The sequence below is a fragment of the Stereum hirsutum genome (genome assembly GCF_000264905.1).
Source record: "Stereum hirsutum FP-91666 SS1 unplaced genomic scaffold STEHIscaffold_1, whole genome shotgun sequence".
NCBI classification, from domain to species: Eukaryota; Fungi; Basidiomycota; class Agaricomycetes; order Russulales; family Stereaceae; genus Stereum; species Stereum hirsutum.
The window spans coordinates 992344-1014276 of NW_006763131.1; the positions used below are offsets into that span (position 1 = coordinate 992344).

Here is a 21933-nt window from a genome sequence, read left to right on the forward strand (position 1 = left end):
CGACACCACCGTGCTCATGATCACATTGTGTAAGTCCTTCAAGAAACTACGTCAAGAAACACCACGCTCAACACAGGCCTATATCGTCGAACTAAGCACGCTAATGGTGTCCCTCTTGATCCTCGCCAGGTACTTTAGGAATTCCTCCTTCGGTAACGTCGAATGTTCCAGCGTCTGCGTCAATTGTGCTTTGAGCTGCAGAGTTCCGCCGAGTGAGAGGATGGAATAGGGAGTCAGTAATGGTCATAAGTGAGACGATTCTACAAGCCACGGCAACCAGGATGTTGGCAGGACACAGAAAGAGAGTCACCCTGTGCAAGGCTTTCCTCCTGACAGCAATCTTCGTTGACTCGCTTGACTGGTTTCTCTGGCTGTCGAGCTCTGCTAGTCGGGTTGCACAGGTCCTGGCCTCAGTGAGGACGTCCACAGGAAGGTCGGCCAAACGGGCTAGCTCCAGGCCTAGAATACACCAAAGGCATGAAAGAGAGGTCAACATCCAGAGACTTGATGCTACAGCGTACCGTAGTGGTCCATGTCCGTAAGGACTCCATCCACAATTCTAGAAATATATCGACATTTAGAGTCATTACACACTCCAGAATTTTCAAGTTCGCGGAGTGTAACGCACTTGTATTGAAAAGTCATCCCGAAGTTTGACGCCGATGGTCGTGTTTTCTGAGTCAGAGTCAGTGCCAATCGATAAGAATGGAAACGGATCCTTACCTGAACGGACAGATGGAGACTATATCTCTGGATGTCAGCCTATACTACGGCAACCAAGACCTCGGACTCACTTAACGACGGAAGGCTGACGAGACAAAGTGACCGACAACTCATGAAAGTGACTAATGAAGAGAGGCCGTGAGGTCTTGATCAGAAATAGAAGCCCGCACACACTCACGTCGCAAAGAACACAAAACACTAGAAGTAGCAATAAGCGTTCCGTTCATTCATAAAATCATATGGAAATCAACGTACTTTCAATCGTATCAATACCTCTGCTATCGCGTGCGAGATGCCGATTCCCTCTCGCGGAGAAGTTCCCCTGCCGAGCTCGTCGATGAGCACCAGCGACTGCGAGTCTGCAAGGCCCAGAATCATGGCGGACGACTCCATCTCGGTAGCAAATGTGCTGAGGTTTTTTTCCATATCGTCATCGTTAGACAGCCTGGTGAGAATAGAGTGGTGTACACTGCAGGAACAACGTTATAATAGGAGCGGATTCGAGTCAGAATGCAATATGTTACCGGAAACTAGCGTATTCGGCCGGTACGAAGCAGCCGCACATAGCGACAATTGCAAGGAGAGCGATTTGTTTCAGATAGGTGCTCTTGCCTTCGGGCAAGTCAGATACATCCCATGAAGGAGGTTCAAGGCAGCATACCGGACATGCTGCACAAATTAGTACCCTGAGGATGGAACAAGTTGAAGAAGATGGAGTGCTCACTTCGGTCCCTGAATCATCTGAAACTCCGATCCGTCTGTGCAATATACATCATTTGGAACCAGTGTTCCAGCAGTCTGAACAGTCTCTAAAATTGGGTGACGTCCCGCCTTAATCGCAAGCGTGCCTGTGAACTCTGGACGAGCTGGAATGTTGTTAGAGATAGCGCCCGAGACCAGGAGTTTGGAACCTACTATAGTTCCTCACTACAGAACCCATTGTAAGAAGAAGTTAGAAAGAAAATGGTGGGGTACCTACATATAGAGACATGTGCGAATGACCAAAGCATATCCTGGAGAGCAACCTACAAAGCAGCATGTCAGTAGAGTTTGATGCAAGTCGCTGAATGCTGAAATCACCGCCTCCGATGCCTTGTAGAGAGCTCCAACGTTCTGTAGAATTTCTGACACCAGTCCGTTGATGGTACTGAAAGTGTAGTCAAACTTTAGAGCGGCGCTGCGATTCTCGCCGCGGGACAACCTACCTGTCACTCAGAATGAGGGTTTCGTCAAGTGCATCTTTCATGCGAGCATTGCGCTTTTTCTGACAGATATACATTATCAGCCCAGCGGTGGACAGTGGAGTATTTATCGACTCACTAATTCCATCGTGTTGAAGAGCCACCTTCCTTTCTGCATTGAAACATTCACAAAGCCCCACGGTAGTGAACCAATACTCTCCATGTCGCTCTTCTTGATGGCGAAGACAAAACCTCCTTCCTGATACACTAGAGTCATCGGCAGGTCATGTTTCTCACAAAGGGCACGGTGCAACGCGTATATGTCTCCGATATTCTCCTTGTACGTTTCGCGCGCGACATCAAGTAGCGGGTTACGGTTCGCCTGTATCGGGTGCGTCAGAAGTCGGAAGTGTGAACAAAGGATATATCGAACCTTCACGGCATAAACTCTAGCGTTGACAGCACCGATACCAGTCTGATAATTATTGAAGGACGTTAGCTTCAAACGAATTGATCCCAGAGGAATGAAACTCACCTTCGACAGAGTTGCATCTTCGTTCAGACTATCGCAAACCAGAGTTTCTATCGTCTGCAGTCGCTCATCGGAAACCATCTATACAGCGAAACGTTTAGGGGAGTCGAAGAATTATATATCGCAGAATTACCTACCTCGCATATAAGCTGCAGAAGCGGACTCCTAGAGCCCTCAAGCGCTTTCTGCAACGCGGGCAAACTTCTTACGACGGAACGTAGGTTTAGCATTTGGGCGATGCGGTTTGAGGAGGCCTTGGCTGAGCTCGTGGGGCGAGCTTCCGACGCAGCAAGCTAGAGAGATGTCAGCGTATGGGTAGCAGATTAACGGAGAAGTGAGAGATTAGTAGGCAGACATACGCAAGAGATCAGCTTGTCGAAGTCCAACTTGTTGACTTGTTTCAGACCATCCTTGACGGCCCCGAACATATCTTCAGATTGAACAAGTTCTATACAGGCGATAACCATTTAGCACGGCCACAGAAGGCGGATATAGAACGATATACCTTCCACAGCATCTAACCGGGCATCAATGGCGGATTGCACTGTGCTTGTACGTGAGTATCGAGATATACCGAAACAGAAGACGCCATGAACCTGTGATAGGCGCCAAAATGGTAGCACGCAGAAGTCGACCAGCCATGGCGGTGTAAGTGTAGTTAAGTGCACTGAAATGCACGCCGTTAGAGACAATCTGGAATGGAGGAACATGCGGCCCTTACCCGAACAAAGAATGCAAGGATTTCTTGAAAGTCATGTTGCCGACCAACTCAAGGTTCCTCGCTGTCTCCGGATCGATCATCATACTCCCTTCCACAGGGAGGTAGCGCACGCGAAGGGAGGCAGGTGCAAATCGCGTATTGAGCTTCAGCTCTGCATGTTTGAAGAGAGCAGATGCAGCAGAAAGCGCATAGTACCTAATTGAGATTTGTATGTGAGTTGTCAATACATGCTTATATGCGGTTCTGAATAAATGAACGCATATATGCACTTTTTCGAAGCTGCGACGAGCGTGGCTGCGCGTTCGTCGTCTTCGACGCATAGTTGACTGACGAAGGTCAGACCTATACAACAATGGTCAGTGTTTTAGAAAAGAAAAACACGATATATGCGTTACCAGCGTCCTCGTTCCAGTATTTGCGGAGAACAGGCTCCACCGGAACAAAGGGAAACTCCTCTTGGATGCACTGCACCAGCAGAGAGGTATAGTCGGTTTTCCGCCCAGAGGATGCAGCCGCATTATCGGAGGAGGAAAGAAACGTGTCGGGGACCAGCACAAGGCAGGGTGTGTGGAGATGCATTTGATGAAGTGTTTTCACGTATGTCTGGCAGTCCGCTAACTAGAGCAGCGACAAATCAGTCAGGCAGGGAATCGATAGAGAAATAGGCGACGAACCTGTATTAGCATGACCCTCCCTGTGTCTCGGTCGAGCGCCGCCATACCCACTTCGCGAGCGACACCTCTACCCTCCAGAACGGCGAGAACGAAGCTACCTTCGTACCTTGAGGACGCGGCTGTTGTAGGACGACCTGTTCCAGGTCTAGACTGACCGGTGGTAGGGCGGACAGTAGAGGTTCTAGCAGACTGCCCTGTCCATGGGCGAGAGGCAGACATAGTGGACGTGGGGCGTGAGGCCATAGAGTTGGCGAAAGAAGTACTTCAATTTATTCAATGCTGTACTTGTTCGGCACGATGACAGCGAAGGGATTTAGTTCAAAATCAGAGAGAATGACGATTTGCCAGCAGTTCGATGACCAGTCAAGCACAGAGATTAGGGCAACGATGTCAAGGAAGTGGTCAGGCTCAAGGACGAACACCGAGCCAAACAAGAGCCAAAGTGAGCGAAGAAGAAAGAACGAGGTCCGGTTCCCGGGCGCTAGTCAAGTTCGTGCCACGTGCGAAAGAAACGGTGTGGCGCAAATGTGGCGTCGCCGCGGCAGTCCAAATACAACACAAAATGCAATCCATACGCAGAATTATATACATCACCCGCTCCTACCTTCGGCACACAGTCACCTTCTGAGGACAAGTTCGACCTGCCGCTCTACTTGAACCCACCCCATATATCGCCAAAGACATCATCTTTCTTTTGCGCCTGCGTCGCCCCCGCACTCGACCCAAACAGATCCCCGCCCCCCGTACCTGCGCTATTCGCCGTACCACTCCACACATCGCTCGTATTGAACACCGCTTGCTGCCCCATACCTCCAGCCATACCACTCACACCTGCGGCTGGAGTGGAAGATGTTGATCCCCAGATATTTGGCTGTGCGGGGGCGGCGGGGGCGGCAGGCGCTGCATTCCAGCCATAGCCGACGCCCCACTGCCCAGCGCCGCTGGGGGGTTGAGCGGCCATTGCACCACTTGGTGGCTGAGCAACTTGAGACTGGCCCCAAGGCGACGCTTGCGCGGGAGGTGCAGAGGTAAAGGCACCGAAGGCGCCCTGCTGCTGCTGCTGCTGCTGCTGTGGTTGCTGGAACTGTTGCTGAGGAGAGGGCGTAGAGAACAGAGACAATATATCTTGCTTGACGTCTTTACGAGGGGCCGCACCAGATCCATTAGCGTTAGATGGCGATGGCGAGGATGGGGCGTGGAAGTCGAGGGAGAATAGATCGTTCTCGGGGGCCTTCTGCGCCGCGGGAGCTACAGGTTGAGGAGCAGGCTGGGCTAGTGCTGAAGGAGGTTGAGCAGCTCTCGCAGCGCTCTGATTACGGGTATGCTGAGCGGATAAGAGCTGATGTGGTTGGGGTTGACGGGAGGTGAAGCCGGTTCCAGCTCGATGGGCTGTCGTGAGTGGCGAGGCGGGACGTGGGGCAGAAAGAGTTTGCGAGGGAAGTCGAGACGATGGACTCGTTGAGGACGAGGAAGACAGGGCGGCTGGTGCTGGAGAAGAAGAAACACCGGCGCCTGACTCGAGAACAGAGGGGTCCGTGGGTGGGGGACCGTCCATGGCCCAACGGCGGGACTCGTATTTGGATCGAATGAAAGACTCCATTTTGCTGTACGTATGAGCAAGTAAAGATGTGTTATAAAGTTAGAGAAATGCGTTGGAGGAGAGATCACGCACTGGTCCGGAGGAATGTGGCCTGACTTCAGATGAGCCTCCCAGTAAAGATTAGCCCGCTGGTTGCCCCATTTCATGATTGACTACGATATTCACATAGTCAATTATACTGTATCACCGGACATACAAGGCGATAGATAGTACGGACCTCCATTTGCTCAGGCGTCCAGGTGTCAAGGTCAATAGACTTCACCTTGCTGATATGCGTGCCCATACCGCGATGGATACCAGAGCATCGAATGCATAGGAACACGCCACTGCAATAATATCAACCGTTAGAGCAGTGCTCGTGGTCATTGGACGACAGCTCACAGATTCCATGAAGCCCATCTGGGATCTATTGAAAGATTGAAAGATGAGTGGAATGCGGACTGCTAAACGAGTAGAGATAGCGGACCGTTGTGTTTGCAGTCAGAGCAAACCTTGTTTTCGGGACGCTTGACAAGTTCTCTGAGTGTCCTTGTATGTCTCTCTGTGATAGCCTTGTCCTGCCTGGACATGATGGATGGAGGGTGAGTAGCGGAAGCGAGGCGAGTACGGTGGCAAGAGTCAAGAAGACGCGTGTTGCGCACTGTGGCTATAACTGTGGCTACACGTCGCGCATTCCACGTACGCTTCCTCCCGTCCTCCACCACCACCAAATTCTCGTGCTCGTCGCCGACGACAATGTCAAGCGCAGCTGCTCGTGCGGAAGCGCGACGCAAAGCCATTCTCAGTCGCGGTTCGGACAGACTGTCAAAACTTACGACGTCTGCCCGAGGAGAAGACGCGCCTGCATACGCTCATGACGGTGCGCCATTCATCTTGCTCACACCGTCGCTCTCGCCATAGAGATTCTGATCGCTGTACATGACGGTCAATAGACCCCCCTGTTCCGACATTGCCCACAGAACCGCCCTCTAACCTCTCTTCATTTCTCGGCGAGGACACACCCACACCCACGTCCACCGCTCCCCGTCCACGCCCCTCTCGTCCAAACACCAATACAAGCACCCCGACACCTGGTTCTATCAATCCTGGGTTACCTTTCGACCTCTTTGGAGGTGCTTCTGACCCGTCCGCCTTTACCGATGGGCTCCAGCAACAATTCATGCAAGCTTTGATGGGTGGCATGATGGGTGGCACCCCCACTTCTCCCTCAAACGCCCTTCCGTCGTCTGCATCCAGCACCCTCGCCGGATCTGACAATGGTTCTGCTGGACCTTCCCCCGACGATCCCCTCATGGCTCTTATGAACTCCTTACAAGCAGCCGGTGCGGGTGGCGCGGGTGGCCCCGACTCGAACCCGTTCGCTCAAGGTTCCATGGCCAATCCATTCGCAGCCGGTGGCGCCTCTGATATGTTTGGCAAGATGGCTGCCGCTCCAAAACCCAAAACTATGCTGCAGAGGCTTCTGCCTCTGATACACGTGTTGTCGATGTGGTGTCTTGTTGCGTTCTTCGTAATATGGAAGGAGCCTGAGGTGTGGGCGATTGAAGGAAAAGGCCCGGTGGGTTGGGGCGAAATGTGGAGGAGGTGGGCGGAACTGGGTAGGGGACAGACTACTGGGCTAAGTGGAGGTGGATTGAAACTAGGAAGGGAAGCATGGGGAGTGCAGGTCGTTGTACGTCTCTCAGCAGCGTTCTTCACTCTTTTGGTCGATGCTCATGACCACCCACATTTGTACCCAGCCTTTCTTCTGGGCATTTGTCTCGCTCGAGCTTGCATTGCACTCGCTACATATCTTCTCTGGTCTCGTACGTCGTTACCCTGCCAATATTTGTCCGAAGGCCCGCTCACTCTGTTTCCCTTCTCAGAACACGACACAACCTCCAATGCTACTCATGCTCGCCCTTCCGCATCTTCCCAAACCACTGCCCACCCTCGTCCTCACAGGGCTGAAGTACATTCAGATGGGCAGCACGCTGCTAGACGACATCGCAGCCGTCCTAGTTGCGTTAGGCCTGCTCGTTGCTGTTTCGGGATGGTTAGCAGGATAGTTCCTTAGAAGGCTACGGTTCGTTGTGTTGTACCATAATGTCCGGAGAAGGGATGCGGTAAGAGTGGGGGACTCTATGATATGTTTTTGCAATTATGTTATACGCGGAGGTAAAGGACCTGCGCTATACAGTACCACCAACGCTCAAAATGCTCCGCATCTTCCTCCTCGACCATGATCCCACGAGTGTAATGGAGGAGACTACGGAAGCACCATAGCCGCCCCCGTTTTCGATAAGTCTGGCATATCTGGCACGACCTCGGGCTCCTTCTTTTCCGTCGATTGCTTCTTCTTTCCCGTGATAGGTTTTGTAGAGAGCGATGCCAATGACGGTGCTTTCGGAGTGGGAGGATCAACGAGAGGGAGGTTAGCAGAGGTCCGCTGCTGTTTCCACCGGTCCCACTGAATGCCACCGGCCAGGTTCATGAGCTCAACGAAGATGTCAGAAGATCGTTTGTCAGCGAGCGACAACTTTTGCTCCTTGCCATCACCTGAAAGGCGAACATGAACGTCAATAACTGAACCAAAGATGCCGAGTTGCAACCAATTGTGAGACGCACGGAAGTGAAGTTCCAGCTCGGGATCCCAGTTCTCCTCCTTGGTTTTCTTGAGTCTATTTACTTTAATCTTGATGTTTGGATTCGTGTATTGTATCCGGGGCATGTCCTCCTTCAAGAAATGCCTGCAGAACGGTGACGCGCCGCGCTACAATATCAGAATAGAGTTCTTCAAATGCCTAAAGGCTACGCGACGCGTACGTACCGTGCACCCCAGTGATCGTTCCGTACAGCGAGCTTCAATTGAATTGAGGATAGTGTAGATAGCAGTGGCTTCGGCTCTTTGTTTAGAAATTGCATGACCTGAGAAAGGCGGGACGGAGGCGGGAGAGCTCGATACGCTCGTGGCATGGTGATTCGCGTTTACGAGTAGAGGGGGGGAAATAGATATGGCGTCTGCTTTTGACGGGCGAGACAGCCAGATCAGAGGTAGAGAGTGAAGGACCGACTGGGAGAACAAGGGTGACACTGTTCGTACGTAGTGAAAGCTGCACTTGGAAGTCTCGAGACTCGGGAGCGGTTGTTTGGCTTTGTTAGGATCAGAAGCCGTAGCCCCCGACGCGTCGCGCGCCACTCATCCGCGCATTCCACGTTCACGCTTCACACCTTTCCTCACCTCACTCACAACGATAACCCTCCACGAACGCGTCGTTGAATACTGACATGGACGCCGACCAAGATGACTCCCTGGTGCGGAGGAGGCCAAGGCGTAGCACCGCCGGTAATCGGTTTGCGTTCACTTATTCGTATCTTGGATGAACAGAGGTCACTCATCATCACTTTCCTGTAGGATGGCACAGGCTCTAATCGAGATGGAACTCGACGAAGACATAAGGAAACTGGAAGCCGCCGGACCCGATGAGGACTACGTCGCTCCTGAAGGCATGCTCATGGATACAAATCCTTATGCGTCTACCATAATGATCAATCCTTTGTGCTCTCACTGTTCGCTGCAGATGAGGAGGATAAGTTCGAAGACGACTTTGCCAGTACCGACGAAGAGGCCGACAAGGTGGCACCCGAGCTTGTAGAAACTTCCGCTCAGGATGAGGAGCGGCAGGCCCGAAAAGTTCGTCTGCGTTCTTTGTGTCTCCCCATATTATCATGATGCTCATTTGTGTTCCCTATACGAACGAATAGGCAAAGCGAAAGACAATCGAGAAGAACACCGCGACTGCACACGCGCGGCACAAGATGACATTCAATCCACAGGCCTTGGAAACTGAAGGCGCTGGACCCTCTACCACTGTTGAGACAACACCGGCGGACAAGAAGAAGCGGCGCGTGTCAATGGGCCAGGCCGTTGACGCAGAGACGGGAAAAGTGGTCAACAATGCTAAGAGACAAAGCCGAAGGACGCATACAGTCAATAGCACGACAGCTTTGGTCAGTAGGCTGAAGGATGCGGAGAGTAAGAAAGTAGGTTCTCAACTTCTCAACTCATCTAGATCTCATCAATGCTGATAGACGGTTAGAACGCTACGCCGAAGAAGGCAAAAGTCAAGGAGCCCGTGTTGACGCAGGCTGAGCTCATTGCCCGCGCACTTGATATGGAGGAAGGGAACATTTCAGAGCATAAGAACTATCTTGCTAACGAGGCTGAGAAGCGTAAGAGGGCGCATGTCGTACGGACGGTCGTAAAAGGGCCTCTTCTTAGGTGGGTTAGCAAGCGAGAGACTGTGACAGTGATGGAAGACGCGCCACCACCACCACCACCCACCGTGCCTACAAGCCAGAGCGCATACTCGTACGGTTATGGGCATCTATACTCAGGGTATTCTCCAGCATACCCACCCGCCGCTAGTGTCCCGTACCCTGGTATGTCAATATTCTTTGTCGACGCAGAGCTCCCTCTGATCTAACGAGTTGATATCACTCTGATCCAGGTGCTAACTACCCCACGTCCCAAAGCACGAGCACCGCATCATCCGGGCATGCGAGCCAAGTCCGTTCATCCTTCATCGCTGATCCTCGTTCAGCAACACCAAGTATCACCGGTGCATATGCAACACCTCCTGCCTATGTTCCACCCCAGATTCCACCCGTGCAACCTCAGAAGATAGCGAAGACCGTGACGCAAGAAGCTAATTACGTCATTCACGAAATTGGGCAAGACGAAGATGCCCCAGTGCCGCAATGGAAAGAGACGATGGCTGCCATGTTCGGCGACCATGTCAAGTGGGAAGACTTGAGGGTATACGCCAGCAAGGGCAGACCATTAGGTGCGCCACTGCATGTCCTTGCAGTCACATTTTATACCAATTGCATTCCGACTTGTCGAAGCACGACCCACGCAAACGTGTCCGATTACTGGGCTCCCTGCGCCATACTTGGATCCGCGGACGAACGTCCCGTATGCCAATGTCGAGGCCTACAAGACTATCACCAAGATCTTGAACCACGAATATGTATGGAGTGAAACTCTAGGCTGTTACATCGATGAAAGTCAAGATCAGGGGAGTAGCAGTGGTGCACGAGCCATGGAGGTCAGATAATATTCTGCCATTCTCAAGTCAAACGTCTTGTCGACTTCATAACGGTATTCGACAATGCTTTGCATATTGATGCTTACCCCATTCGACTATACATCACATTGTTCTTGTACATCATTCCTGTTACATGACTGCTTATGCCGTCCTACCGTACTCAACTTTCTCAATCACGCTAAACTGAGTCAAGATCCTAAAACGGTGCAAAATACGCTGTCAGCGTCCGTTCAAAGCGCATGCTAGCCCATTGAACTGACCTTCTCCAGAAGCTTCCTCGCAATCGGATGGAAATTCAGCTTGGTCTCCTCGAAATACTTCTTGGCCTTCTCCTTGTCCACCTTCGCTGCCCCTTTGAATGCAGGTCGGCAGAACTTCATTCTGCCTTTAAGCACGCCAGGCCCAGACGGTGACTTCTCGCGACCTGTCACCCAGTTGAGAGCCTCTTCCGCGAACTCATGTGCCAACGGCGAGGTGAGGTCTGCGATATTGAGGGCGAGATTATAGAATCGGAGGCGGATTTCGGCGTTCGCAGTGGTTGACACCTGGTAGAGACCACCCAAATAGCGCAAATGAGCCGCAGGGAGGGGCTTGTAGGTCCGAAGTTGTTCGAGGAAGACAACTGTGCATGATATTCAGTGCCAGAAGTCAGAACAATGAATGTGAGGGGATGTGTACCCTTTTGGTTCGAGCTGAAGTCCTTGATATCGAATTCCGTGAAGTCCAGCTTTTTGAGGTCTGAGACATCGCGAGCGGCATCCCATCTCGCTGCAAGATCATGCGCAGGTTCGGCAAGGCTGATGTCGTATTCTGGCTCCACAGGGAGCCTCAAACCTTCTCCGTAAAGCCAGGCCTGTTCGTAAAGGACTACATATTAGCAAATCTACACTTTCTACACCCTACTAGAAGCGAACAGGCGTACATCCCAATCGACAGTTTTGAGGGCCTGTTTCTGGGCCTCGCCACCATGCTTCTCGAAGTAGGCAAGCAGATGCGATTTCCACATATCTGTTGTGATACTTTGACCAATGAAGGTGTTGACATAGTCACGGACATATGGCAGGAAAACATCCAAACCTCCTAGAGTTTTCTCTGTGGCCCTCAGCGACGTTAGCATATGAAACTACGATCGTTGAGTCCTCTACTCACCGAGATAGAGGATGAAATTAGAGCCTTTCTCATACGCCACCTGGCTGTATGCATCGTCCGGGTCTTCTCCCTTTTCGAACTCGATGACTAGCCTCTGGTACTTGGGTCTATCGCTGTACTCTTTGAGAGCCTCGTAGAGTCCAGATGAACCGATCAGAAACGAGAACCCGCGCTCGGCTGGGGAGTGAAGATATTGCTGTAGGAGACGCTCGATATAGGTCGTCCAGCCTTCGTTGAGCCAGAAGTGCGTAGCCTCAGCATGGCTAGATAATTCAATTTCAGCGAAAGTTGTAGATAACATGTCGAGTGCGAAGTGCACGTACGTTACGCCGTTGCCGAACCAGGAGTGCGTGAGCTCGTGTACGACGACGTCCACAAGAGACCGATCACCGGTGAGTAACGCTATATTATAGACACAGTCAGCACTCCAGAGCCCAAGCTGAATTACACAGAATACACACTAGGCGTCAAGAACGAAAGGCAAGCGTTTTCCTGAGGTACCGAGCGCATTAGATAATTGAACAGTATCATAGGCAATCCATAAGGGAAGACCTACCATGCCACCATAAGGAAAAGAGGGAGGCAAGACCAACAGATCATAGACTCCAAATCGATAATCCCCGACAATATCTTCTTCTTTCGCCAGAAAGCTGATCTCAGACAAGGAACATCAGTTCCTTATGCCGCCGTTCGTATGGCGCGCTACATACCGGGCAGTATCTTCACTGAACTCCCAGAATGACTCCTCCATGATCTCTGGCTCAGCCCAGATTCCGGTCTTCCATGCTCGTCCTTCAAATTGCTTGAAGGCCCTGTATCTCAAGTTACCACTCGCGATCGCGATGAGATACGAGGGGATTCCGACAGGCTATCCTCCACATCGTTAGTAGCCAGCTTGGAGACGAGTGCTGGATAACAAACTTGGTTGTAGACATATGTGACGGAATCTTTCCCGATCTCTTTACCATCGTGCGCAGGGCCCTCCGAAGGAGGCGAAACACGGATGGCAGACAAAAGAACGGGAAGAACGGAGGTGACTTTAGCAGTATAGGTCTAGGAAAGAGTTTTCTAAATAGATTAGAATGTGGACATGGTGCATGCAGGACGAGGACATACGATCTTGAGTGACGGTGTATCTGTTCATCACAATGTTGCTCAAAGTCAGAGAAATTTGCCTACCGTTTCGAAGTGGAATCAAATAACCACTTACCTTGCAGAGGCGCTAAAGATCTGGCATATATGGGCTGGCACTGACTGAACAAGTACGGAAAGGTATTTCCTTGTGTTTGTCTGTACAACGTTAACGCATGAATATTTCGGGAGTACTCGAGAGTCTGTCATTCTTGACATACTCTTTTTCGAGCCACTGTACGGCCAAACCACTCTCCGTGGTATCGTAGTAGACCTTTAGAGACGTCTTGGATCCTTTCGAGACCGTGGACGGAAGGGTCACCGTCAGAGCCTGTCCCATGACTTCATGCTTTGCTCCTAGTGTATACTGTCCATGTACACAAATAATTGAGACTTGTTTTCTGAGCAGAAGTAAGAAAATTCATTTACCTCAGCCTTCTTTCCATCTACCTCAATCTTATGAATCTTCAAGCCGATGGTGTCAAAGCTAATAAAATGGACTCGTTCAGGTGAGTATTGTGTGGCTCTAGCGTGTGGCCCAAAGTAGAGTGGACAAACTCACATGGCAGTCTTGACTTCATCTTCTACTGCTATGAGTGTATGAGTGGCCGAGCCAGAAATGGTCTTCGTGGCAAAGTCAATCGTCCAGTCGAAATCTACATTGGACGTATAGATCTGAAGATAGTTGGATTGCGACGTTGGATCCGACATAGTTCGAAGCGGTCTTTCTGAGCAAAAGTAATGCGCTGAAAGCCTGGAGCTCGCGAGGTCTTATATATACACAAGGTCGACGAATGATTCGACGGTTAGTCGAGGGATATCACTAGTATCGATGGGCGATGTCGATGTCCAAGGTCTCCACATGAACATTCATGTTGAGCGTGTGCTCCAACGACGTGAGGAACACGTCGGCCCGACGTCGGTACGCCACACTTCAGTGCCACAGCAAGCCTTCCTTCCTCGACGGCAATATCTGCATAGTATAGTCGGTTCCATGGCATCTTGACTCGTCATTCGCCAGCTCGAGGGAGCACTCGAACATGTATATCAAACAAGAAATTACAACTATCAAAAACCGTAAATGCAAAGCTTCATTCAAGAAAGCACAGACAGCAATACAACAACGAATCACTCCCAAGCACAAGTCACCAACCAACCAACTGACCGAATGGCAACCCCGCTACCTCGCCGCAACCGTCATACTCTTGGGCCGCGAGTCCCACAAATGTTGACTCAACCGCTGCATCTTCTTCGTCCGATTCTCGATCTCCACTTGCATCTCCCCGCGCATCTTCTGTGCTCTCTCGGACAAGCTGCCATCCGCTTCTGCTTCTGCGCTGGCGAGGAGCACCTGGTCGATGAGGGTGTAAGGCAGCCATGTCGACATGGCGCTCTGGGGAAGACCTTCGGAGGTACGTACATCGGCCTGTCAAGAACAAGTTTCGGAGTGAGTACAAGTAAACGTAGAGATATCGCCATAGGATAGGACGAACGAACCTTTCTGACAAGCGAGATCGTCTGCTCCAATGCGCTTTCCAGAGCATCATACCGCAAATAAGTCCGGATCAGCCACTCAGGATGGTGGGCCTAGCAAACAGCATCGAAATCAGCCCGAAATTTACACTCATAAATTACAAGTAACGACTAACCTCCAACGAGCCAACAAGCCACGGCGGCGGACTCGACAACCTATCAAACCCAGAAATCGTCTCGAACACGATCTTGCTATACTTCAGGTCCGTCTCCTGGGGGCTATCGTGTCGTTCGAGTGCCTGTCTGAGGTATCGCCACGCCCGTTCCGCCGTGGTGCCTTTCCAGGACGACATGTTATCCGTGAGCAGCCAGTCAGAAGCACCTTCCGTCCTATTGATATCTATTAGAGATTATTCATGCAGAGGAACAGGTCGAAACTTACAGCATGTCGTTACTTCGTGACAATCTCAAGCATTGGTGAGTTAAATGCGTGAAGAGATCGCTCATGTCCACGCGTAGTGTCCGCGCAGTGGATAATGCAAAATCGAAGCGATTCATTTGCGCGAGCCAGAGAACCACCGACGTCGGCGACAACAGAACCTCTATCATCATAAAAAAACGTCAACTCAGCTCCTGCGAATATGACAACGCAAAAACAAATCTCACCACTAGCCCCCAACAACCCCGGGTCTCTCTTAATCAACTCGACCTTCGCGATCAGGAACGCATACTCCTCTCTCACATCCTGAAGTCCAACAAACTCCGAATCTCTCTTCCCACCCGCGAACCTATTCTCCGGTATATGTTTCGTGAGCTTTCTCCGCTTGCGTGCTTGACCGACTAGACCGGAAAGGTGCGATGACGGTTCGTCGGCATTAACGGGCAGGACGATATACGCGCCGGCTTTCGAATCCACTAGGCTGAGCGCGTTGATAGCGACGAGATAGGCGTCAAGCTGTTGTTCGGCGAGGAACAGGAACTGAGAGAGATCGTTTGGTGGTACTAATGCGGCCAGTGCCGCAAATCTGCGTGCTCGTTGATACATGACCAGCGCGGCTACAATATTCCATTCGTTAGCAGTGCGAGCTCAGTGTAGGAGAATAATAACCCACCTTTGCGGTAGTCGCTACGAGTGATATGCCACGTATAGAGGATCCTAGAGTAAAACGGCCGCACCCGAGGGTCCGCATTCCGGACCTTGAACGAGAGGGACTCTTCGACTTCGTCCTGGACACCAACGAAATTATACTTTATTAAGTTATTGACCGCGCCGAGCTCGCACATTTTGTAGACCAGTTGCCTCGTAAGCTCCCGTTTCCTGTAAACATCGCAAGTGGAATCAGTACCGCTTGTGCAAGTGGGGCAGACGATCACGACTACCCACACTGTGAGATTCGGCGTAGCAATGAGTGCAGAATACGCATCGTCCCAATAGCATAGCTCGGTTGAGCCCTTGATGATTGCATGCCACAGCTCGGTTGTGTCCCATTTTTCGGGAGCGATCGACACGGCCAACTTTGCGAAATATACTTCGTGCTCCGTGAGGCCCGCAGCCTTGAACAAGGCCGACGCATGCAGATAGAACCCGAACGTCGAATCGAACAGCATTCTACCAGGCAAAACAGCTTGCAAGGCCTCGCCGTCTTCCTCTGAAAGACCACTGGCTGGCCCTGGGATGTAATATCGTGAATAAACCATTCACAAGAAGGTAGCCAAGAAGACTGACCAAAGCTGCCCGCAAGACACTCGAGTGCACCCACTGCATCCTCATCCCTCCCCACCTCCAGCCATACCCTGGCCCAGGAGTACATGACCGCCGGTGTTCTCGGCAACCAACCGAGCATCTCCCTAGCCACTTCGTACCGTCCCAACACCCTCAATTTCTCACAGAATATCATTTCCAGCTTCGCCACATTCGCCGGCGACATGGACATGAACAGCCCCGAGGTGTCCATGAAGGCGTGGGCAGTAGCGGTGATCGATGAGTTCCCGCCCATGCCATATTGCGCCAGCAGCCGATGGAGGAGAGGAAGATTGGTCGTGGTGACCGTCTGACTTGAGACGTCGAGCTTCCGCATCCGAAGGGCCACTTCGTCCGCCACATCGAGAGCAGTCGATCCACCTCGCACGACGCTGCCCGATGTAGACTGATCCCCTGCAGGCTGCTGACAGACGTATTGCAGCATTGCCGAGCCCCTGAACACCGCAAAGAGCTCTGCCAAAACCGTAGACGACCATTCGTGGATCTCGTCGGAGAGGAAGAAGAGCAAGATGATGATGCTCAGGCAGAATTCGTACCGCGCGTGGGCGGAATACGAGATGAAGTTCGCGGTCAGCGCCCTGTACCATTCCGACGAATTGCTCTGCGGCAAGAGCATCAGGACCTCGTCTTCTTCCCGTTTGACGACGAACTCTAGCCCACCGATCAGGTCGAGGGCCCACTTCGCCGACTCGTCGTAATCCTCCACACTCTGCACCCGGCCGCTCATCCAGCTCTCAAGGCCTTCGTCGATGTCCTCCTTGATCAGATGCTTCTGCGCCTGATGCGGGATGATGTCGTGGAATGGGAAGGCAATTTCCTGGTGCGCGAGATCGATGACGGCGTCCTCGAGGTTCCGAACCGTTCTCCGCCCTAGCTGAGTGTACAACGTCCAGGCGATCTTGGGAAGCACCCAAACCCGTGCCAGCTCGCAGTCAGCTCGAAGCATGCGATGAGTCCGAATGGCCATGTCGTCCTCGAGCAGAAGGCTGACGCGCTCCCTTTCGACGACCGTGATCTCGCCAGAGTCACTGACGCCTAGAGCGACAGGCCAACGAGCACTCCTCTCGATCTCCCTACACCGGGCGATGAAGCCCTCCCAATCCCTCTTGAGCGTCGTCCAGTACTTTTCATGTTGAGGCGCGCCCGTCAACGGATCTCTCGTCAACTGAATCGTACATCCAACTACGGCCGCGATCTTTTCGCCCACCGAACCATACGTTGTCGTGAGCTGCGGAGGGGGAGGGGGACCGGGAATGGACAGGCAAGCGTCGGTGTATCGTTGGATGGCGGTGCTGAGGGTGAAAGCAGAGAACGTGCCGGGACGCATGATGGCTGAAAAGAGTTTGTCGGTCATTGAGCCCGGGGAGAGCAGCCGCTCGTCCAAGTATGCCGGCGTGAGCTCTGGCTCGTATGGATAGGTAGACTCGTACCACGTCCTGTCCATCAGTTCTGTCTCTCCGAGAGGAACGTCGACGGTTTCAACTGCGGACACGCCTTGACGGTCCCAAAGAGTGTATAGCTTGTTTCCAACGACGGCGAAATCCCGCAGATGAGAGTGCACACTTGTCTGTGAGCACTCAATGGTATCAAAGAGCGTAAGCGCGTCGTGGGATGCGGAGAAGAGCTGGAAGAAACCGCCGGACACGGTGGAGGATGGTGTTGGGACGAACGCAAGAACATAGACATCTGATTCATAGGACGTCGGAGGGTGGAAGAAAACGCTGAGAAGCTTTTGTGGTTCGGGGTCGAGGAGAACGACCGGTTTAGGTGTACCGGAACGGATAGGAAAGGGGGTGACTTCCCGTCCAGAAGACAGGGACGTCAGCAGGGTTTTGGTGCCAATGCAGCCACGTCCGGGGGCCCAAAAGCGTAGGGTACGGTCTCTGGAGAGGGTCCAGGCGTATTGAGTAAAATCTTCGTGCTCCGAGCATGCAATGGATATGATTTGAGAGTCGGTGGGGGAGGAATGATGGACGGGGAGGAAGGACGCGAAGCTGGAGAGGAATGAAGACGGGTACTCTGGCTGCTCCGTCCATGGAACTAGGAGCAAGCATGCGTCGTAAGTGGCTTGGTTGAATGGGAAGCGGGTGGAAGCAGAATGATGCAGCACTTACGGTCATCTGATACGTTACAGGTGAGACGCAAGAGAGAGCCATTTGCAAGACCAACAAAAACGGTGTCGAGGTCTTGAACCTGAACAACAGCGTTCGTGAGAAGTTGAGGATTTTTGAGGTGGTATTCGTATTGCCAGTCAGGTGTCGACGGCTCTAACCATAAGCGCGGCGGCCTGCAGGGCAGAGTGAGGCGATATAGGGAGCCTGCAGAGGTGAGTGCGAGAACGTGGAGTTCGCTGCCAACGATGCCGATGGACGGGGCGGGTATGACAGGGGATGGAAAGACGAAGCGGATTGGCTTTGTGTCGTTGGTGAGGGTGAGCAGCTCTAGGACAAGGCCATCGTGGAGGAGGCGAATGTAGATCGTGCCGGTCTCCTGCGAGTAGAATGTGGAGGCATGAAGACAGTGTTCTGGTGGGGGGTCCGACTCTGTGGGTGGCGGTGGCAAAGGGACATTGCGGCGTGAGGTGTTGACTGGGACGATGCGGATGTGCTCAGGCGAGTACAGCGACGAGAGATGTGCGCCGACCAGGATCCGGTTCGCCATGTCGCCGTTAGCTGAACGAAACGCAGACCGAACACGGTGTGCAGACAAGACGCGGTTGCCAAACACGCGCAAACAGCGCGTCGACACGCGTCGGTGGCGCGAACTTGGCCCCTTTCAACTTGTCCTTCTCCGCGACATCCACCCATGCGCAGAGGATTCCTCAACCAACCGGCCGCTCGCAAGAAGCAGCAGAAGCAGCAGACCGCTCCTGCTGCCAGCAATGAATCCAGCAAAGTGGACGTCGAAGATGTTCCTCTCCCGCGCGGTGTGCCCGCCATCGCACCCGACGTGACCCTCTCCTCCGACACCGCTGCGGCCAGCGTCAAGATACCTACTGGTCCAGCTATCGGAGTATACGATGTACCACACCACAGCGTTATACTCAAGGAGTTCACCCGCCGCGCAAAACAACGCACTTTAGACTACGTTATCACGCAACTCCCTATTCTACCTGCCTTTTCTCTCGAAGCTCCCACGACCTGCCTCCTCTTCACCGGCATAAAAGAGGCTATTCTTGCTCTTCCCGGCTTTCCGAGCTCGTATGACTACAACGCACCTTGGAGATACACTCGCGTCGCCGATGTTCCCGGCGTGGGCAAGGGCTTGTTCGCCTCCGTCTCCCGCCAACCGGGCGACATCCTGCTCACAGAACGTCCGCTCTTGGTCATGCCCAGCATTACCCCCATCATAAACGACGGCCGCAACCTCGGGCAGACGATCGTCAACCATGTTGTCGATCGTATCCTCCCACCTGGTGATTCCCAGTATCGGGCTCTGTCCAATTGCAAGCCCAATGAACCGAACCCCCTCAAGGGCATTATGGACACCAACGCTCTGCCTATCGGGCCTCTGCCTGGACTGATGACTCAAGATTGGCTTGGAGTCGCGGCCATCGCTTCTCGCATCAACCACAGGTGATAGAACTTTTTATTTCTTTTGCTAATCATATTCAAGACGGTTCATCCCATGCTAACGCCTGCATACCACGATCTCGCAGCTGCTGTCCCAATGCATGTGTCTCCTGGGACCTAGACTCGTTCACCTTCACCGTTCGCGCCCTCAAACCTATTGCGGCAGGCGAGCAAGTCACCATCTCCTACCTCGGCTGGCCCCTCGAAAGTCGAACGAAGCGACGCGCCGAACTCCTCGACAAATACTCCTTCACCTGCACCTGCCCCACATGCTCCCTCCCAAAAGCCGAAAGCGCACGCTCCGACATCCGTCGCAACATCGTCTCTGCGCTCCAGCCCAAGTTCCACCTCGCAACCGCGACCAGACCTCCCACCAAAGTCGCCGATGCAGCCGCCTATTACGCCAAAATCGACGCTGAGCTCAAAGCCTGGGTCGAAGATCTCAGCCTGCCCGATGACTATATTATCAAAGAGTGTGTGCGCTATGTCGAGATGCTCGATGCGGAGACCTGGTTCTGCGAAAAGGTGTGGCCGGGGTTGTTGCAGAAGCTTGTCAAGGCGTGTTGTGCGATCGAGGACGGAGACGGCGCGAGAAAGTGGGCGGAGAGGGCGGCTCTCTTGGCCAAGATCATGACGCCGAAAGGGACTGATCTTGGCTGGTCGCAGGTCGCGATGCATCCGGAGAAGAGTGACTGGTGGGGATTGCGAACGAAGCGCAAGGCTGCGCCGCTGAAGGATTCTAGTGACTGATCTCGCTTTTGACGTTCTCGTGTCGCGGCACCATGGTCTGTTGAATGTCTCGCATTACTCTGTGTTCCGCTGCCCCTTGGGTTGTGCTATATTTCTTGCTGTCCTGCTCGCGCTTCTTGTGTTTCTCTGTGTCTGTCCTGACCTTCGTGTTGTGATTGTATCATCTCCAGTCGTTCTCCGACATCGTCTGTTATCTCTTCTGCTAGACAAATATGTACTCCTTACCATACCCAACAGAGCTCTGTATTCTTGTGAATCGTCTGCTTCATAACATGGATCCACGGATAGAATTCCCCAATCTCAAGCCAAAAACCGTGCATCCACGTCCCCCGCCCCCAGTCCTACCATCCTCACCGTATCCTCCCAAATGCGCCTCCTCAAATCTTCATCCTCCAACTGCACCGGCCTATCCTCTCTCTCCTTCATATCATCATAAAACGGAACCCTGCCCGTCCCCTTCGCCCATATCTTGTCCACCGGGTACGTCCCCAGCAGCACCACCGCCCTCGCGCCCTCGTCCCACGTCCTCGCCCTAACACCGTACTTACGCTCTATATCTCTCGGCCTAAAATCCTCGCCCTCCACGTTCTTCTGTCCCAATTCCGTGCGCACCAGTCCCGGATTCGCCTTTCCCAACACAACACACGGCGTCTCGGAAGGAGAAGATTCAGAGGCCTGCATCTGGCGCACGAGCTCGCTGGCGCATATGAACGCGATGAGCTTTGACATCCCGTAATGTTCTACCTCGTGAATATATTCCTCATGTGGTAGGATATCCCGCTTCGAGAATGCTTCGACGGGATGCGGCGAAGACGCTTCTGGGAGTTCGCCCATGTAGACGCCTGAGGTCGATGTCCAGACGATGCGCGCGGGCTTGTCCACGCCGCTTGAGATCCCTGTCTTTTCGAGGATGGGGAAGAGGAGGATGGAGAGGTAGATCGGGCTGAGATGGTTCACCTGCAGACTTTCAGTGCAAAACAAAATAAAATCAGACGGAGTCTTCGTTATGGCAGGTAAGTATGAAGTTACAGTAAATGAACTCACACCATATCGAATCCATCCTCCGTATAGATCTTCCCCACACAATTAACCGCCGCATTCTGGAACAACCTATGCAATGACATGCCACTCTCCTCATACGTTCTCGCGAACGCACACACAGAGGCCAGCGACACCAAATCAAGGTGCCAATACTCGACCGCTCCCGGTTCTCTCTTCGCCTCGTTCGTCAAAGCCTCCGCCGCCGCACGTCCTTTGGACTCGTTGCGGCAGGCTAGGACGACCTTCGCGGCGCCGTGTGAGGCGTAGTATTTGGCGATTCCGTAGCCGATACCTTGAATCGACATCAATATAGTCAGACATCAACCGTGAGTGGCAGTACGACGGAGATGTGACACTGAGCACATTGACAGGACGAACTTACCGGTATTTCCCCCAGTCACGACGACCGTTTGTCCGCTCACATCGCCTGGCTCTAACTCAGGCAACGGAGCAGCCTGGCTGGCTCTCAGTTTCTCTAACCATACGGATCGGATGTCGGACATAGTGATCTCAGGTCTCGAGGCCAAGTCTACG

General features: G+C 52.7%; 9 protein-coding genes across 9 annotated transcripts; 3 read left to right on the plus strand and 6 right to left on the minus strand.

Moving 5' to 3' along the window:
• Window positions 1-78: 78 nt before the first annotated feature.
• Window positions 79-4050, minus strand: STEHIDRAFT_164363 (uncharacterized protein; the record flags this gene model as incomplete). Its single annotated transcript, XM_007298523.1, has 26 exons — window positions 79-195; window positions 311-459; window positions 522-559; window positions 629-675; window positions 724-742; window positions 795-845; window positions 902-921; window positions 979-1192; window positions 1248-1335; window positions 1385-1392; window positions 1448-1589; window positions 1639-1650; window positions 1703-1748; window positions 1804-1870; window positions 1929-1987; window positions 2044-2286; window positions 2338-2379; window positions 2440-2517; window positions 2574-2729; window positions 2796-2884; window positions 2942-2980; window positions 3033-3103; window positions 3158-3352; window positions 3427-3499; window positions 3553-3775; window positions 3832-4050. 26 exons carry the CDS (start codon window positions 4048-4050, stop codon window positions 79-81), a joined length of 2505 nt encoding a protein of 834 aa, XP_007298585.1.
• Window positions 4051-4178: 128 nt separating this feature from the next.
• Window positions 4179-6035, minus strand: STEHIDRAFT_117097 (ArfGap-domain-containing protein). Its single transcript, XM_007298524.1, has 5 exons — window positions 5898-6035; window positions 5813-5837; window positions 5649-5757; window positions 5504-5583; window positions 4179-5435 (listed from the first exon to the last, which is right to left on the minus strand). The coding sequence occupies exons 1-5, from the start codon at window positions 5998-6000 to the stop codon at window positions 4481-4483; spliced, it is 1272 nt and encodes a 423-aa protein (XP_007298586.1). The 5' UTR covers window positions 6001-6035; the 3' UTR covers window positions 4179-4480.
• Window positions 6036-6166: 131 nt separating this feature from the next.
• On the plus strand, window positions 6167-7479 carry STEHIDRAFT_126882 (uncharacterized protein; the record flags this gene model as incomplete). The annotated part of the gene is made up of 4 exons (XM_007298525.1): window positions 6167-6290; window positions 6391-7103; window positions 7171-7236; window positions 7297-7479. The coding sequence occupies 4 exons, from the start codon at window positions 6167-6169 to the stop codon at window positions 7477-7479; spliced, it is 1086 nt and encodes a 361-aa protein (XP_007298587.1).
• Window positions 7480-7679: 200 nt separating this feature from the next.
• STEHIDRAFT_46250 (uncharacterized protein) lies at window positions 7680-8386 on the minus strand (the record flags this gene model as incomplete). The annotated part of the gene is made up of 3 exons (XM_007297917.1): window positions 7680-7969; window positions 8039-8160; window positions 8241-8386. The coding sequence occupies 3 exons, from the start codon at window positions 8384-8386 to the stop codon at window positions 7680-7682; spliced, it is 558 nt and encodes a 185-aa protein (XP_007297979.1).
• Window positions 8387-8641: 255 nt separating this feature from the next.
• STEHIDRAFT_70425 (YL1-domain-containing protein) lies at window positions 8642-10061 on the plus strand (the record flags this gene model as incomplete). The annotated part of the gene is made up of 6 exons (XM_007298063.1): window positions 8642-8763; window positions 8826-8917; window positions 8992-9104; window positions 9176-9454; window positions 9511-9853; window positions 9922-10061. Coding segments are annotated over exons 1-6 (1032 nt in total), but the record flags the coding sequence as incomplete, so codon positions are not given.
• Window positions 10054-13653, minus strand: STEHIDRAFT_88669 (leukotriene-A4 hydrolase). Its single transcript, XM_007298173.1, has 15 exons — window positions 13364-13653; window positions 13231-13288; window positions 13023-13168; window positions 12881-12960; window positions 12787-12806; window positions 12592-12723; window positions 12381-12538; window positions 12227-12320; window positions 12132-12162; window positions 11994-12072; window positions 11671-11933; window positions 11444-11613; window positions 11200-11374; window positions 10782-11143; window positions 10054-10717 (listed from the first exon to the last, which is right to left on the minus strand). Exons 1-15 carry the CDS (start codon window positions 13510-13512, stop codon window positions 10700-10702), a joined length of 1935 nt encoding a protein of 644 aa, XP_007298235.1. The 5' UTR covers window positions 13513-13653; the 3' UTR covers window positions 10054-10699.
• Window positions 13654-13877: 224 nt separating this feature from the next.
• Window positions 13878-18697, minus strand: STEHIDRAFT_164369 (uncharacterized protein; the record flags this gene model as incomplete). The annotated part of the gene is made up of 9 exons (XM_007298526.1): window positions 13878-14227; window positions 14299-14388; window positions 14451-14664; window positions 14717-14876; window positions 14941-15330; window positions 15387-15592; window positions 15659-15944; window positions 16001-18076; window positions 18151-18697. The coding sequence occupies 9 exons, from the start codon at window positions 18695-18697 to the stop codon at window positions 13982-13984; spliced, it is 4215 nt and encodes a 1404-aa protein (XP_007298588.1). The 3' UTR covers window positions 13878-13981.
• A 144-nt stretch (window positions 18698-18841) lies between these two features.
• On the plus strand, window positions 18842-20358 carry STEHIDRAFT_151347 (SET domain-containing protein; the record flags this gene model as incomplete). The annotated part of the gene is made up of 2 exons (XM_007298527.1): window positions 18842-19611; window positions 19695-20358. The coding sequence occupies 2 exons, from the start codon at window positions 18842-18844 to the stop codon at window positions 20356-20358; spliced, it is 1434 nt and encodes a 477-aa protein (XP_007298589.1).
• Window positions 20359-20658: 300 nt separating this feature from the next.
• STEHIDRAFT_151348 (NAD-P-binding protein) lies at window positions 20659-21902 on the minus strand (the record flags this gene model as incomplete). The annotated part of the gene is made up of 3 exons (XM_007298528.1): window positions 20659-21322; window positions 21403-21691; window positions 21782-21902. The coding sequence occupies 3 exons, from the start codon at window positions 21900-21902 to the stop codon at window positions 20659-20661; spliced, it is 1074 nt and encodes a 357-aa protein (XP_007298590.1).
• Window positions 21903-21933: the final 31 nt, after the last annotated feature.

What these genes read in the sequence shown, in the direction of transcription:
- STEHIDRAFT_117097 (XM_007298524.1), bottom strand. Translation starts at nt 6,000, where the DNA reads ATGTCCAGGCAGGACAAGGCTATCACAGAGAGACATACAAGGACACTC. An exon ending in GGACGCCTGAGCAAATGGAG is followed by an intron (nt 5,584 to 5,648) that starts GTCCGTACTATC and finishes TGAATATCGTAG; the next exon opens with TCAATCATGAAATGGGGCAA. An exon ending in GGCCACATTCCTCCGGACCA is followed by an intron (nt 5,436 to 5,503) that starts GTGCGTGATCTC and finishes TCATACGTACAG; the next exon opens with CAAAATGGAGTCTTTCATTC.
- STEHIDRAFT_88669 (XM_007298173.1), bottom strand. Translation starts at nt 13,512, where the DNA reads ATGTCGGATCCAACGTCGCAATCCAACTATCTTCAGATCTATACGTCC. An exon ending in TAGATGGAAAGAAGGCTGAG is followed by an intron (nt 13,169 to 13,230) that starts GTAAATGAATTT and finishes GTACATGGACAG; the next exon opens with TATACACTAGGAGCAAAGCA. An exon ending in TAATTTCATCCTCTATCTCG is followed by an intron (nt 11,614 to 11,670) that starts GTGAGTAGAGGA and finishes TGAGGGCCACAG; the next exon opens with AGAAAACTCTAGGAGGTTTG.